The following is a 15,535-nucleotide window of genomic DNA, read 5'->3' as shown; positions in this document are numbered from 1 at the left end:
TGCTGTTTTCTTTACATGTGTAGAAGCTTTTTATTTTGATGAGATCCCATTTGTTTATTCTTCCTTTAATGTCCCTTGCTCTAGGGGACATATCATTGAAAATATTGCTGTGTGGAATATCTGAGATTTTCCTGCTCTAGGTTCTCCTTTAGGACTTTTATAGTGTCACGACTTATATTTAAGTCTCTTACCTACCTTGAATTTATTTTTGTGTATGATATAAGTTGGTGATCAAGTTTCACTTTTTTTCTTGTAGCTGTCCAGCTTTCCCAACAGCATTTGTTGAAGAAGCTATTTTCGTTCCATTTTATGCTGTTGTGCCCTTTGTCAAATATTAATTGATTGTAGAGACTTTTGTATGTTTCTGGGCTCTCTCTTCTGTTCAGTTGGTCCATGTGTCTGTTCTTACTGCCCATATCAGAGTGTTTTAATTATAGTGGCCTTGTAATACAGTTTGATATCAGGCATTATGATCACTCCTACTTTGTTCTTCTTTCTTAAATTGCTGTGGCGATTTGGGGTCATTTATGGTTCCATATAAATTTTTGAAGTGTTCTATATCTGTGAAATATGCCATGTAATATTACATTGGCTATATAAATTGCTTTGGGTAGTATGGGCATTTTGATGATGTTAATTCTTCCAATCAATGAACACGGTATCTTTTTCCATTTGTTGGTGCCTTCCTTAATTTCTTTCTTCAATGTTGTGTAGTTTTCTGAGTACAGGTTTTTTACCTTCTTGGTTAGGTTTATTCCTAGGTATTTTATTTTTCTTATTGCTATCTCAAATGGGATTTTTTTCCTGATTTCTGTTTCTGATATTTCATTGTTGGTGTATAAAAATGCCTTTGATTTCTCAATATTGACTTTGTATCCCACTGTTCTGCCAAAGTCACTTGTTAGGTCAAGTAGTTTTTTGGTGGAATGTATAGGATTTTCTTTGTATACTATCATGTCATGTGCAAATAATGACAGTTTTGTTTCCTCTTTTCCAATTTGGATGCCTTTTTTTTTCCTTTTCTTGTCTGATTGCTGTGGCTAGGACTTCCAGTACTATGTTGAATAAGAGTGGTGAAAGTGGACAACCTTGCCTTGTTCCTGATCTTACTGGGAAAGTTTATTGTTTTTGCGTATTGAGTATGATGTTGGCTGTAGCTCTCTTGTATATGGCCTTTATTATGTTGAGGAATGTACCCTCTATTCTCACTTTCCTGAGTGTTTTAATGATAAATGGGTACTGTACCTTATGAAGTGCTTTTTCTGCATCTATTGCTATGATCATACAATTTTTGTCTTTCATTTTGTTTATATGATGTGTTTACGTTTACTGATTTGCGAATATTGTACCATCCTTGCATCCTTGAGTTAAATCTCACTTGGTCATGGTGTATGATATTTTTAATGTATTGCTGGATGCAGTTTGCCAATATTTTGTTGAGGATTTTATTGTCTATGTTTCTTAGTGATACTGGTCTGCAGTTTTTCTTCTTTGTTGTGTCTTTATCTGGTTTAGGGATTAGGATGATGCTGGCTTCATAAAAAGAGTTTGGGAGTCTTCCATCTTCTTGGAATTTTTTGAATAGTCTGTGAAGGATAGGGGTTAGCTCTTCCTTAAGTGTTTTGCAGAATTTTCCTGTGAAACCATCTGGTCCAGGGCTTTTGTGTGTTGGGAGTTTTTTTATTACTGCTTCAATTTCATCTGCTGTTATTGGTCTGTTCAGGCTTTCTGCTTCTTCTTCATTGAGTTTTGGAACATTATGGTTTTCTAGAAATTTGTCCATTTCACCTAGGTTGTCAAATTTTTTGCTATATAGTTAGTTCTTCATAGTAATTTCTTACAGTCCTTTGTATTTCTGTGGTGTCAGTGGTAATCTCTCGTCTTTCATTTCTGATTGTGTTTATTTGGGCCCTCTCTCTTTTCTTTCTTGATGAGTCTGGTTAAAAGCTTGTCAATTTTGTTTATCTTTTCCAAGAACCAGCTTCTGGATTTATTGATCCTTAGAATTGTTTCTTTATTCTCTATGTTGCTTAATTCTGTTCTGACCTTGGTTATTTCCTTCCTTCTACTTGCTCTGGGCTGTCTTTGTTGTTGTTCTTGGAGTTCTTGTAGGTGTGGGTTAGGGCATTTATTTGAAATGTTTCTATCTTTTTTAGGTAGGCCTGTATCTTTATGAACTTCCCTCTCAGGACTGCCTCCACTGTGTCCCGTAAGTTTTGGGTTGTTGTGAGTTCATTTTCATTTGTTTCCAGAAACTTTTTGATTTCTTCCTTGATCTCCTTCATGACCAATTCATTGTTTAATACCTTGCCATTCAATCTCCATGAATTTGAGTGTTTTTGAGTTTTTGTGTGAGGTTGGTTTGTAGTTTTAGTCCCTTGTGGTCAGAGAAAATGTTTGATAATGATTTCAATTTTCTTGAATTTGTTGATGCTTGTTTTGTGTCCTATCATGTGGCCTTTCTTTGAAAATGTTCCATGTACATTTGAAAAGAATGTGTATTTAGCTTCTTTGAGATGAAAAGCTCTATATATATCAGTTAAGTCTATTTGATATAGGGCATTGTTCAATCCCATAATGTCTTTGTTGATATTTTGTTTAGAAGATCAATTCGTTTTTGACAGTGGGGTGTTGACATACCCTATTATAATTGTGTTGCTGTCAATATCTTTCTTGAAGTTCTCCAAGATTTTCCTTATATATTTGGTTGGTCCTAAGTTTCCTGCATATACATTTACAATGTTTCTGTCTTTTTTTTAAAGATTTTATTTATTTATTTTTAGAGAGGAAACGGAGGGAGAAAGACAGAGAGAGAGAGAGAGAGACATCAATGTGGGGTTGCTGGGGGCCGTGGCCCGCAACCCAGGCATGTGCCCTGACTGGGAATTGAACCTGCGACACTTTGGTTCACAGCCCGTGCTCAATCCACTGAGCTACGCCAGCCAGGTGTTTCTGTCTTCTTGATGGATTCTTCCCTTGACTGTTATGAAGTGACCTTCTGGGGCTCTTTTTATGGCCCTTTTTTGAAGTCTGTTTTGTCTAATATGAGTATTGCTACCCTGGCTTTTTTTCCCTGTCCATTTGCTTGGAATATTTGTTTCCAGCCCTTCACTTTCATTCTGTGTGGGTCTTTTGTTCTGAAGTGGGTCTCATGTAGGCAGCATATGTATGGGTCATGCTTTCTTATTCATTTAGCTATTCTATATCTTTTGATTAGAGCATTTAATCCATTTAAACTTAAAGTTATTATTTATAGGTACTTATTCATTGCCAGTTTTGTACCTGTGTTCCTCTCTCTCTGTCTCTCTCTCTTCCTTTCCTTAAAGCAGTCCTTTTAGCATCTCTTGCAGAGGTGGTTTGCTGGAGGTGTATTCTTTTAGGTTTCTTTTGTCTCAGAGACTCCTTCTTTGGCCTTCCATTTTAACTGAGAACCTTGTTGGATAGAATAGTGTTGGTTGCAGGCCTTTGGTTTTCATTCCTTAGAACATTTCGTGTCATTCTCTTCTGGCTTGAAGCATTTCCATTGAGAAGTGAGCTGGTAACCTTATCGGGGCTTCCTTGTATGTTACTTTGTGTTTCTTTCTTGCTGCCTTCAAGATTCTCTGTCTTGGAATTTTGTCATTTTAATTATGATGTGTCTTGAAGTCGGCCTCTTTGGGTTCCTCTTAATTTGTGCTCTCTGTGTTTCCTGGATTTGTGTGACTTTTTCTCTCGTCAAATAGGGAAGTTTTCCATCATTACTTTTTCAAACAATTTTTTTCTCCCTTGCTCTTCTCCTTCTCGTATCCCTATTTTGTAGATATTATTATGTTTCATTGTCTTGCAGTTCCCTTAGCACCTCTTTGTTCTTTCTGAGTCTCTTTTTCCTTTTCTTGCTCTTTCTGGGTGTTTTTTCCACATTGTCCTCCAGGTTGCTGATTCAATCCTCTGCTTCATTCAGCCCGCTTGTCTTGTGTGTTTTTTATTTCTGCTATTTTATTGTGCATTTCTTCCTGGCTTTTGTTTGTAGTTTCTATTTCTTTTTCCATACAGTTGTAGTTCTCACTCATTTCTTTGTAATTGTGTGTGAGTTCCTCGACCATCTTCATAACCATTATTTTGAACTCTGTATCTGATAGTTTGTTTACCTCCTTTTCACCTCTTTTAGTGGGGAGTCTTCCCGTCCTTTTGATTGCATATTCTTTTTTCATCTCCCCATTTTAGGTGAGTCTTTTTGTTTGTTTCTTTGCTTTCTGATATTTTGGTTTGCTAGCTATCTTTGTTGGGTGAACTTTTATGGTGGGAATTTTGTAGGGTTTAGTAGTGTGCTCTCCTTGATCTCCTTGCCTAGAGAGGAGATGCTCTAGGTTTGCTCTTCTGTTTGTGTGGGCTCTGTTATTGTACTTGCATTTTTACCTTTTGGTGGTTCATTAGTTGGTGGTTTTTCTTCTCCAGCAGGTATAGTGATGTTTGTAGCTTAATGCAGACACTGGCCCACAGTGTCCACGTCATTATGGATGAAATGAGACATTCACACAGACTACCAAGTCTGGTGGAGAAAAAGGGACAGCATGGCTTTTCTATCAAGGGGAGCAAAGGCCATGGTCTCTGCCATGACAAGCCTTTATTTCTATCTCTTGGCACTGTACATAATGGTCCTCATTTACTATGCACAAGTTCGCTTTAGGTGGTTACCTTTTACAGAAAACAAAGGAGCCAGTGCTGCTAATCACATCATAGAAGAGGGATAGTTGCAAATGAAAAGGCAAAAGTGGTTGAACCAGTTACACTCATCCTTGGAAGGTTTAGCATGGATTTTAGGAAGTTGCTTTGCAGCAAATGTCCTCAATTCAGGTTGAGGGAGTTTTTAGCAAGAACAAGACTCAAAGCAGCCTAGGCACATTGCAGGCCTGATTCTCCACGGGAGAACCTATCTGTGGGTGTGGGTCCTGTGCATCTCCCAGTGGGAGCTGGGCCCACACCATGCAAAATGGTCTCCTACAGTAGCTTCCACCTATTTTTGTATATGGTCAGTGGCAGGGGGTAGGAAAAATGGATTAAGACAGTGGGAGAGTATTTTCTGAAATTTAAAGTACCAGCAAGTAGAGAAGAGATAGGAGATTCTTTGGGTAAGTATAGTGTTAACTGTGATATTTCCCCCACCAGGCCACTTTTTACAAAAGGTGAGAGATAAGACTCTTGTTAGAGGGGAGGAAGATTATGAGTCTCTTTTTCCTTTTCTTGCTCTTTCTGGGTGTTTTTTCCACATTGTCCTCCAGCTTGCTGATTCAGTCCTCTGCTTCATTCAGCCTGAAATGAATCCAAAAAACAGAGCATTTGTGCAAGGTTAGATGATGAGATATAGTGAGAGTAAAGGATAGAAAGTAGGCATAATATGAGAGAGAATAGAGTTAACACAAGAATAATAATGCACAGGAATCAAGTGAAGTGGGATAAGATCAGGAAGGGTTACTGTGTAGTATGTACACCTACCTGTATGGAACAACAGTTATTTACTGAAGTAGTGGAACAACAATATTATGACAAGAAATACATGATTTGGATAATCAGAATAGAAAGTGTTCAATCAAGAGTAGTGTGTTATTGGTACACAAGTTAAGTAAAAGAAGGAAAATTAAAGTACAATAAAGAGAGAATAAGGAAAACCAGTGAAAGAATGACATTAAACAGAGAAATAAAATGAGGAAAACAATACATAAGGAAGAGAATAAAAAAATACTGATAAAAGTGGTAAAGACAATGAAAAATAATAATACACATAATAAAATGCCAGCTCTATGGGATAGCAAAGTGACATTTGTCTCAGTTTCTCTATTTTTGGCCTTAGCCTTGTGCTTCCCCTTTGGATCTGTCTCTGGACCCTATATCACTCCACATTTTATTGTCTTACTTGAGGGAAGAAAAAAATAAGCTTCCTGCTGACTTTAAATCTGTTCAGTGAGTTCTAGAGGTCTGCTCTTCTTCCTGGATGCCAAAGGAAGAGTAGGGCTGGGCTCTGCTTTTTTTCCTTCCTATGGTTGTGAGAGGATGGTGTGCAATATTCACAGTTGCCCGGCCTCCAGCCCAGATCCTCCATGAGCTTCCAGGCTCAAATCAGCCACTCAGTCTCTGGATGCGTGGCATGGCGTGGGTCAAGTTCGAGTGTGCTGTTCTACTCAGCTACTCAGCCTGTGGGCGCAAGCAGGTCAGATCACCCGTTGGGTGAGCCAGCCACTGGTTGAGAGTTCCTTATAAAGCAGCTGCATGCCTTTCTTAACAAGTGCACAGCTTTTCACATAGCCCAACTTTCCAGTCTGGAGACTGTCCGAGTCAGGGTCAGACACAGGCCAACTCCTCCCCTCTGCAGGTGTTGGCCCGGCATCCCAATTTCTCTGGTGCTGGGACAGCCACAGTCCCAGCAGATGTATACCACCTGTGTGTGTCTCCCACTTCGTCTCTGTTCCCCCCAGTGACTTCCAGCATCCAGGTCCCTCTTGGTGCCAGGCTGCTCTCCCTGCTCTGGTAGAGGAGGAAGCCGGTGGTCTAAATCTCTACCCCGTATCCTGTGGAAGGCGCTGGGCCGGAGGCTGCAGCAGCCTCGGTCCCTGGTCCCTACGCAGATCCCAAGGACCTTACTGTTCCAGTGCAATCTCTTCACTGTCTGCTTTTCAATGTCCTCTACAATTTATGGCCTCCAAACTTCATATAAGCTGGGATTCCATTGGTTGTTCACTCTGTTCCTCAGAAGATCAGCTAGGTGTTCCAGCTGGGCACAGGGAGAACTGGACTCTGTTCCCACCTACCTTGGCACCATCTTGAGCTCTCCTTTGTTCAATATTTAATATAGTTTTATACTTAATCCTCATGACAGTTTTGTAAGGAAGGCAGTATAGATACTAATACTTACCGTTTATTTATGATAAAACTGAAGCTTAAGTTAAGGTAATTGAGTGTCCAAGGTAGGGTAAGTAATAATGGTGAAGTTGAAGCAAGAATCCTCTGAGCAGTCATCTTGTTGACAGTTACATTCTAAATATTATCCCAAATACATTTTGATACTATTGTTAGTGAAATAAATTAAGTTTAAAATAAATGAAATTAAAATGAACACTTTTAAAATTTCATTTTCTTCTAGCTGGTGTGGCTCAGTGGATTGAGTGCAGACTAGGGAATCAAAGGGTCACCGGTTCAAATCCTAGTCTAGGGCACATGCCTGGGTTTCAGGCTAGGTCCCTGGTAGGGGGTGCATGATAGGTAACCACACATTCTCTCCTCCTTCTTCTCCCTCCCTTCCTCTCTCTAAAATAAATAAATTAATTAAAAATATATATAAATGACATTTCATTTTCTTAAGTCTTTATTTATCTTTTTTTTTAATCTAGTATCTACTGTGGATCATGAAGACTATCAGAGCGTAACTCGTTTTCTAGACCTCATACCTCAGGACACTCTGGCAGTAGCTTCTTTTCGCTCTAAAGCATACACACGAGCTGTAATGCACTTTGAATCATTTATTACAGAAAATAAGCAGGACATTCAAGCACATCTTGGATTTTTACAGGTTTGAAATTCATATAGTAGTGAATTTAATAATGTTTATTGCTAATCTATTATATTTATATTGTTCATTCTATTGAGTATTTGATATACTGTGCTAGGAACTAGATATTTGTAAGTATTGGGTTGGCCAAAAGTTAATTTAGTTTTTTCTCTATGATGGCTCTAGTAGTGCTTAGTTGTGTTTAATTTCATTCAAAACAGTTTTGTTAGATTGTATTGTGACAGCTGTCTTGTACCAGTGTGCCTTGAAAAAAAAACTCATAAAAATTGGTGAATTCTTGTATAGCCATTTTAGTACTAAAGATAGGAAAAGATATACAACATTTTCAGTGTGTTATGCTTTATTATTTCAAGAAAGGTAAAAACCTAAGTGTAACACATAAAAAAGATTTGTGCATAATCAACAAAACAAACAAACAAGCAAAATATAACCAGACACTGGAATAGAGAACATGCTGACAGTGACCAGAGGAGAGAGGGGAGGGAATTTTAGGGGGAAAGGGTGAAGGGTTTGCAGGAACAAGTATAAAGGACACATGGACAATAACAAGGGGGGGTGGAAACAGGAGGGAGGTGGGGAATACTGGGGGAGTGGGCTGGGATTGGGGGAAAAGGCAGAAAACTATACTTGAACAACAATAAAAAAAGTATAGTAAAGTAAATATATAAACCATAAAAAAAGATTTGTGCAGTGTATGGAGAAGGTGCTATGACTGATGAAACGTGTTAAAAGTGGTTTGTGAAGTTTCTTGGTATTTGACATTTTGGCCAATAAATCGTTTGCTGTGGGGCTGTCAAATGAATTGGAAGATGTTTAGCAGCACCCTTGGCCTATAACCACTAGAAGGCAACAGTGGGAGAGAGACGATACTCAAAATATCCAAATCAATAGTTACAGTGAAAATGAAAAATGTGTCTTTTATTTTACGGAAAAAGCTGATCAGTCTTTTTGGCCAACGTAATACTTTAGAACCTTGCAGATTAGTGGGGAGGGATAGACACCAGTTTGATGTAATATCTTGAGTGACATAGATATGCCCTGAGGAAGGACATTCAACTCATTGTCTTTGTGGAGCGTGGTGAGAGGTAGGAGTGGGTGAACAAGGAGTCAATAAGGGCTTCTTGAAGGTGCTAAGGGGTCTTGAAGAATGAATGATAGGTAAAAGGACGAGAAAAGACATTTTAAGCAGAGGCATCCCTATGGATTTGGGAAAGAATGTGTATATGGAATGGCAGAGGAAAGATAAATCACAGAGGACCTCTACATTGCCCAAAATTCTTAGAGGATTTGAAACAGGCAATTGCTTTAGTCAAAATGGCATTTTAGCTCAATGTCTATGGGAGTCATGGAGGAAGGAGTTGAAAGGGCTATTTTTAGTCAAAGCAGGCCATTACTACTGTCATGAGAAATGCAGGCCTAAATTTGGGGATGTGTGGGTAGGGGAATATACTGGTTAAACAGGAATCAACCAAGACAATACTGGTGAAAAAATGGATTAGGTGCTAATATTATGACTGTTTGGGAAAGAAAAAAAACTAAGGGCAGGTGGGACTAATGCAGTGGGATTTAAATAAGAGGTCAAAATTGGTCAGCTTTCTTCAGGTTGAAAAACAAGGTGTAGTGAGAGAACTGGAAAATTAGTAGCTTGTACTCAGGGTAAATATTAACCCTCTGCTCTTATTGTTTTCCTCTTTATCTAGCTTTGAGTCTATTGTTCATTGTCAAAATCATTCCCTTTAAAGGACATTGAATTTTCTAGCCTTTCTCCCTTTCCTTTGTGTTGTACTCACTTTGTAAAACTCAAACCCTGAATAAACTCACCCATCTGCCTTCCCAGTGTCTGCATGTAAGCAGCTGTACATTGCTGAAGAAAAATCTCATAATCACAGAATTGCTTTTTAACTGCTTTTAAGTACATAATAGCAACCATAAGCCAAACTGTTTAACTCTGCCTTCAGCTCTTCTCAATGTTTCTCTAGTAAACTAATTTTCTCTCTCTTCAAGATAACAATTTTTTATCTTCACCTTGTTTCTTACCTTCCATCTCACTCTCAACTGATGATTTTGCTTCATTGTGCATTAGGAAAATAGAAACCAAATGTCTATCAAATCTGAAAATATACTAGCCTCTGCATCATGTTCTTTTTCTTTTCCTTTGTTAGGCCTAAGGAAGAATTCCCTTCTTGCCAAAATTTAGCCCTACTTGTACTCTCAATTTCGAGAATTTCACCCCTTCAAATGTTCCTGCTTTCTCTAGTACCATTAATTTTTCTTTGTCAACCGAGTATATGCAGTATATAGACATGCTCTGGTATCTCCAATTTTAATTTTTATAATTCCCTTAACCTTAGATATTCCTTCAGATGCTTCCTGTCTATTTCCCTTCACTGCCAACTTTTAAAAGAATTGTCAGTCTTCCTTATATTCACTTTATCCCATTCATTTTTTGCCCATTCCAGTAAGACTTCTTTCTCCATTTCACCGACACTACTCTTGCTAAGAAAATCAGCGATCTCATGTTACCAAATCCAATCAGTATTTCCCAGTTCTGATTTACTTAACCTCATAACGTCATTTGACCACTCCCTTTAGAATAAGACATTTGCTTTTCTCCCACATCTCCTGGGATACCACATTCTCCAGGTTTTTTCACCCTGCTTTGGTGTGTGCTCTCAGTTTCACTTGCTAGTTCTTTCTTATTTATAAATATACTCTCTTTTCCCGGGCCTCTTTTCTTCTCTCTCTAAATCATGCCATCCTTTCACCTGCCATTTTTCTGCTATTGTGCCTAAATTTTTATCTTCAGCCTGAGTGTCTTGTTCAAACCCATATTTGATGTTTTGGGTTTCTTGAAGGCATCTAGATACCAGTATATTAAAATGCTTGTTTAATTTTTTTTGTTTTAAATGTAATAAAACACTTATAAACTATATTCAACAGAATTTATTTTCCGTTGTGTTTAAAGAGAGCTCAGGACTTTGAGATTCTTTACTGCTCTTATTGTCAATAACAATTACTCATGTAGGCTATATTCAAGTAGAATGGCTGTTGTAATAATATGAAGGCTGAGAATAAAGTTGTAGTTTTATTGTGAGTCTGCCTTGAAAAGCAAAACTTACTGCTGCTTAGAGAAAAAATTCTCATATGCCCTTTTCATATAAACTGGTGGTTTTATAGTTTTATTTTCAGTTGTATTTTTCTCCTAATTTGATTGTTTTCAATGGTTGAACAAAGAAATTATATGCTGCTATGCATGAACCAGATGGAGTGGCTGGAGTCAGCGCAATTCGAAAGGCAGAACCATCTCTAAAAGAACAGATCCTTGAGCATGAGAGCATTGGCTTGCTGAGGGATGCTACTGCTTGTTATGACAGGGCTATTCAGCTAGAACCAGACCAGGTAAGGTGATACGTGAGAGAGAGCACAATGAAAATAGCCCTATACTAGAAACTCTGGAAGACATGGTTTGACTACTGTCTTTATCAGTTGCTAGTGCGTCTGGAAACTATTTAATCATTTCTGAGCTTGGGTCTTCTGGTTGATAAAATTAGAGACTTGCACTAGATTATCTTAAAGATCCCTTCCAATGCCAAATTTCTATGACCTTAGATATACCTAAGCGAATGAGATTTATTGCAAGGTATATTTAAACTGTTAAATTACTCTAAAGTTTATATAATTTTAGTCTGCTATTAAAAGTATAAGACATGCATCAATTTTTAATAATTATTTTCTAGTCTAAGAAATTTCTTCAGATTTCTCATGCTCCTTATCAATATCTGTGAATCTCTGAAAAGGTCCCTTAGAATTCATAAGCTACAGTTTCCCATGGGGGGTATGTTATATATCTAATGGTCACTGAGACAGGAAAGGGGTTTAGAATCATTGATTTAGAATCTTGACTTAAATTCTCTCTAGTCTTGGAGTATTGCTTTTTGTCATATTTGACATGTTCCTTTTCTCAGAAGCTCAATGCACATGCAGGGTTCTTATTTTTTATAATCTTATTTTCAATTTTAAAGAATATTGCATAATCCTATTTAACTTTTTTTGTTACTAAAAAAGCCCAAAATCTGTATTAATGATAGTACGACCTTGAATTTTCATTTTTTTATGTGACAGTATGACAAATAATCTTTAAATAAAATATTAAAGAGTACTTGTTACTTTTATATTTGATCTGAACCAAAAATTAGACCAAATCTAGGAAAAAATAATAAATTTAATTTGAGTTTTTAAAGGTTGTCTGCATTTAAAAAAATATTCAGTTGTGTGTATGACATTGGTAGGAGGCTCTGCCAGTGAACCAAGCAAGTTCACTGCTAAACTAAGATGCAAGGCTCAGTGAGGTAAATATTAATTTTTAAAATAAATATAAAACTGTTTTTGATTCCCAAGATATATTTATGACAACTGTTACTTTAAATGTTTTTTTTAAATTTTTAGATCATTCATTATCATGGTGTAGTGAAGTCCATGTTAGGTCTTGGCCAGCTATCCACTGTAATTACTCAGGTCAATGGAGTGCATGCAAACAGGTAATATTTTTTAAATAAGGATTTTCTTTTGTTGTTTTAGCTTAATGGGGAATTTTTAAATTAATGAATTGTATTGATATAATGTTTACTAAAGTAATGAAATCTTTTTTATGTTTTCATGCATTGGAGATAAGCACCAAAACATATATTTTTCTACTTTTTCATACATTGATCTACTCTTAACAGCTTGTCTTCTGTCCAAAGAGTTATCCTTGAATTAGATCTGCTTTAGGACAGGAACCTTCCAAAATTCATGTACTCTTGATTAGGTTCATACAAGCATTTCAAAGGGTATCTAAGCTCTCCTACATTATCAGCATCAGTTATTTTTTGTGTTGGGTAGGGAACCTTTGTGACTTAAGTGTGGGTTTGATTTTCCCCTAAAGGATAGATAAAAATGAAAGTAGCTTTCCTTTCCTGAAAATGGGTTTACTATAGCAAACCCAGTGATAGCAAACAAAAAATAGTCCTTACATGTGGCAGAGATGAAGGTCACACAGTTCTTCTAGTTTTGAGAATAACTCTGGAGGTTGGTTTTGCTTTTGAAGCTGCTATGCTCTGACAACTGAAAAGCCTTGTTCCTTAACATGTTTACTAGATCCCAACTGACTTTTTTGGGCAATGAGATCTGGCCAAAAGGGATGGTATTTTAGTTAACCAAAGAGTACACAGGCCACTGTTTTTAGATAGATTACCCTGAAAGCAATTCTTCAAAGTGCAGTTTCTATAAATTCCACCTGTGATTTGCAAAGACCACTATTCTGCAATGTCTAAGATTAGAGAAGCTTATTGTTGGTCAGATGGTGTCATAATGGTAGAATTTATGAAATCATGGAGAAAACTTTGCAGAAGTATAGAAGGAGTGGATTATATGTTTTAGATACATTTCTCCAGATTAGTTGAGAGACCTTATGAATAAAGGGCTTGTAGGACTTTGGAACGGTTTATCATGGCTCAGGCCGAGGTATCAAGTTTCTTTATGATGAACACTGGACAGTTCTACTTCCTCCTGTCTACTCTTTGGATCTGATTTGTGAAATGACAAATTTCATTATTCAGTGAATGATTTTGTATCATATTGGAGCAAATGGTCATTGAGGGTATGTGTTTTCCATGGGGGTAATATTTGCCTTTAAATAAATATATCACCAGAATTATTGATTGTGCTTGGCCTGCACAATCATTCTTTTGAAATGTACTCACTTTATGGGGATAAGTTCTCAACGACCTGGTCCTCATTGCCATTTGGTACTTTTTTTGGTTTAATACCTGGTACACACCCCTTCTGGATAGCAAATCATGCTCATTCTCCTCAGATTTTTATTCTGAAATTTTGATTTTGTGGCATCTGGTGATACACTTATAAAGTTATTAATAATTACAGCTTTGAAAATTATATTTCTATTTTATTTCTTTTAGCCTTGTTTTAAATTATTTATGGTGGTGTTCATATTTAGAAATTAAGGAATACTCAATATTTATTCTATTTTAGATTTAAAAAAATAAAAGTTATTTAACTCATTTGTTATACTTTATGTGTTTTTACTAGAGAAAGAGCGAGGAGGACTTTTGAGGGCATTGATCCTAGCCTCTCTGAGTCTTGTTACCTTCTTTATAATAAAAGGAATATATGTACCTTTCATTTTTGTTAGTTAATTAAATGGAAAATGTGCCCAGCCCAGGGTCTAGTGTATAGAAGTTTTTCAAATGGTATGATTAATAAAGAAGAAACATGAGGGAAGTCTGGCTTCTTTTATGTAGTCATGATGTAAAGTATCACTAGCTGTCTTAGTCTGACATACATAGAATACTTATAAAAATAATTACCTATATCATACTGATTTTATAAACTCAAATTTTAAAGTTACTGAAAATAGTTTAAAAATAGGTATGTATTTTGGTTAGCTAATTTTGTATCCTTTGTTATGCCACTGACACACCATTTGTAACTTCCTTATGCCCTTATTATTGTGTTCTGTGTACTCCCAACCTGCACCTGGGCCACTGCACCACCCATAATTTTATCTTAAATTCATTCATAATCCCTAGTTATTAGAATTGCTTACATCTTTTTTTTTTTAAGATTTTATTTATTTATTTTTAGAGAGGGAAGGGAGGGAGAGAGAGAGGGAGAGAGAGAGAGAAACATCAATGTGCGGTTGCTGGGGGTTATGGCCTGCAACCCAGGCATGTACCCTGGCTGGGAATCGAACCTGGGACACTTTGGTTCCCAGCCCGCGCTAGAATTGCTTACCTCTTAATGCATGTATGTTCAGTTGGGTTTTGTTTTTCCTTTCCCTTTGTTCAAATTAAGCATGAAGCTAATCTTACAAATATACTTTGTAATTTTCCAGGTATTAATTTTGCTCTAATTGACACAATTTAGTTCATCAAGGAATGACATTTTTAAATGGCTCTATCAGAAGTAATTATTGAAGAAATGTTTTCAGGAGATGGAAAGATTAAAATCTGGGAGGTTCTTTTGGATAGACATACTTATTTTGTATCTAAGTATAAAACACAATACAGTACAAATATAGTAAATAGAATAATGAATAAACACAATAAACAGAGTGGCTAAACCAATGAAAATAATCTTTAAATACACTTTAAACTTAAATAAATAAAAGCTTAGATGATATGGGTTTCTTTTAATAGGTCTGAATGGACAGATGAATTAAACACATACAGAGTGGAAGCAGCTTGGAAATTGTCACAGTGGGATTTAGTGGAAAACTATTTGGCAGCAGGTAAAATTACTTCTTAAAATATAAGCAGTTTTCATATGCCATAAATAGTCAGACTTAAGTAGTTAAGTAACAGTGGTAATTAATCTTTCAGCCTGTATTATGATAGCTCTGTTTAGTTGTTCGTAGTAGAATGAAACCATTTGTTCAGTATTTATTCTGACCATTTGACCAAATGAAATAAAGCTTTTTCAGAGACACAGCTCTCATGGTATTCCTTGACTCTTGATTTGTTTTTCAGATTGGAAATCTACCACATGGAGTGTCAGACTGGGACAGTTATTATTGTCAGCCAAAAAAAAAGACTCCACGGCTTTTTATGATACATTGAAACTAGTGAGAGCAGAACAAATTGTACCTCTTTCAGCTGCAAGCTTTGAAAGAGGCTCTTACCAAAGAGGATATGAATATATTGTGAGGTATATACATATTATCCTGTATTTAGCACATTTCAAAGTTTCTATATTTATATTCCTGGTCTGTAAGTATTATCTGATAGGCTTAAAATTTTTTTTATTGTACCATCCTTTATTGTATTTTTTTTACATTATCTTTTAGTCCCCTTCCCCCCCCCCGCCCCCCCTGCCCCCCCCCGCCCCTGTGGACTTAGAATTTTTTGGTCAGGAAATAACTGATAGTATGTTTGCTATTATGCATAGCTAAACAAAATGACTTTTTCATTCTTTAACTCATAATTACCCTATAGTTTT

The 15,535-nt window shown here is 36.6% G+C and overlaps 1 protein-coding gene across 3 annotated transcripts in view; it reads left to right on the top strand.

Annotated features, from left to right (window-relative positions):
* Window positions 1-15,535, top strand: part of ATR (ATR serine/threonine kinase) — a 130,733-nt gene that overhangs the window by 77,909 nt on the left and 37,289 nt on the right. For all 3 annotated transcript variants that reach the window (XM_036018322.1, XM_028505028.2, XM_036018323.1), the window contains exons 28-32: window positions 7,362-7,540; window positions 10,775-10,939; window positions 11,987-12,078; window positions 14,737-14,828; window positions 15,067-15,244. In XM_036018322.1, coding sequence (XP_035874215.1) covers window positions 7,362-7,540; window positions 10,775-10,939; window positions 11,987-12,078; window positions 14,737-14,828; window positions 15,067-15,244 — 706 coding nt within the window. The remainder of the gene's footprint in view (window positions 1-7,361; window positions 7,541-10,774; window positions 10,940-11,986; window positions 12,079-14,736; window positions 14,829-15,066; window positions 15,245-15,535) is intronic.

This window comes from Phyllostomus discolor, chromosome 2 (genome assembly GCF_004126475.2).
Source record: "Phyllostomus discolor isolate MPI-MPIP mPhyDis1 chromosome 2, mPhyDis1.pri.v3, whole genome shotgun sequence".
In the NCBI taxonomy this organism is placed as follows: Eukaryota; Metazoa; Chordata; class Mammalia; order Chiroptera; family Phyllostomidae; genus Phyllostomus; species Phyllostomus discolor.
The sequence above is the reverse complement of the archived record's forward strand: the minus strand, read 5'-3'. Positions and strand labels throughout refer to the sequence as shown.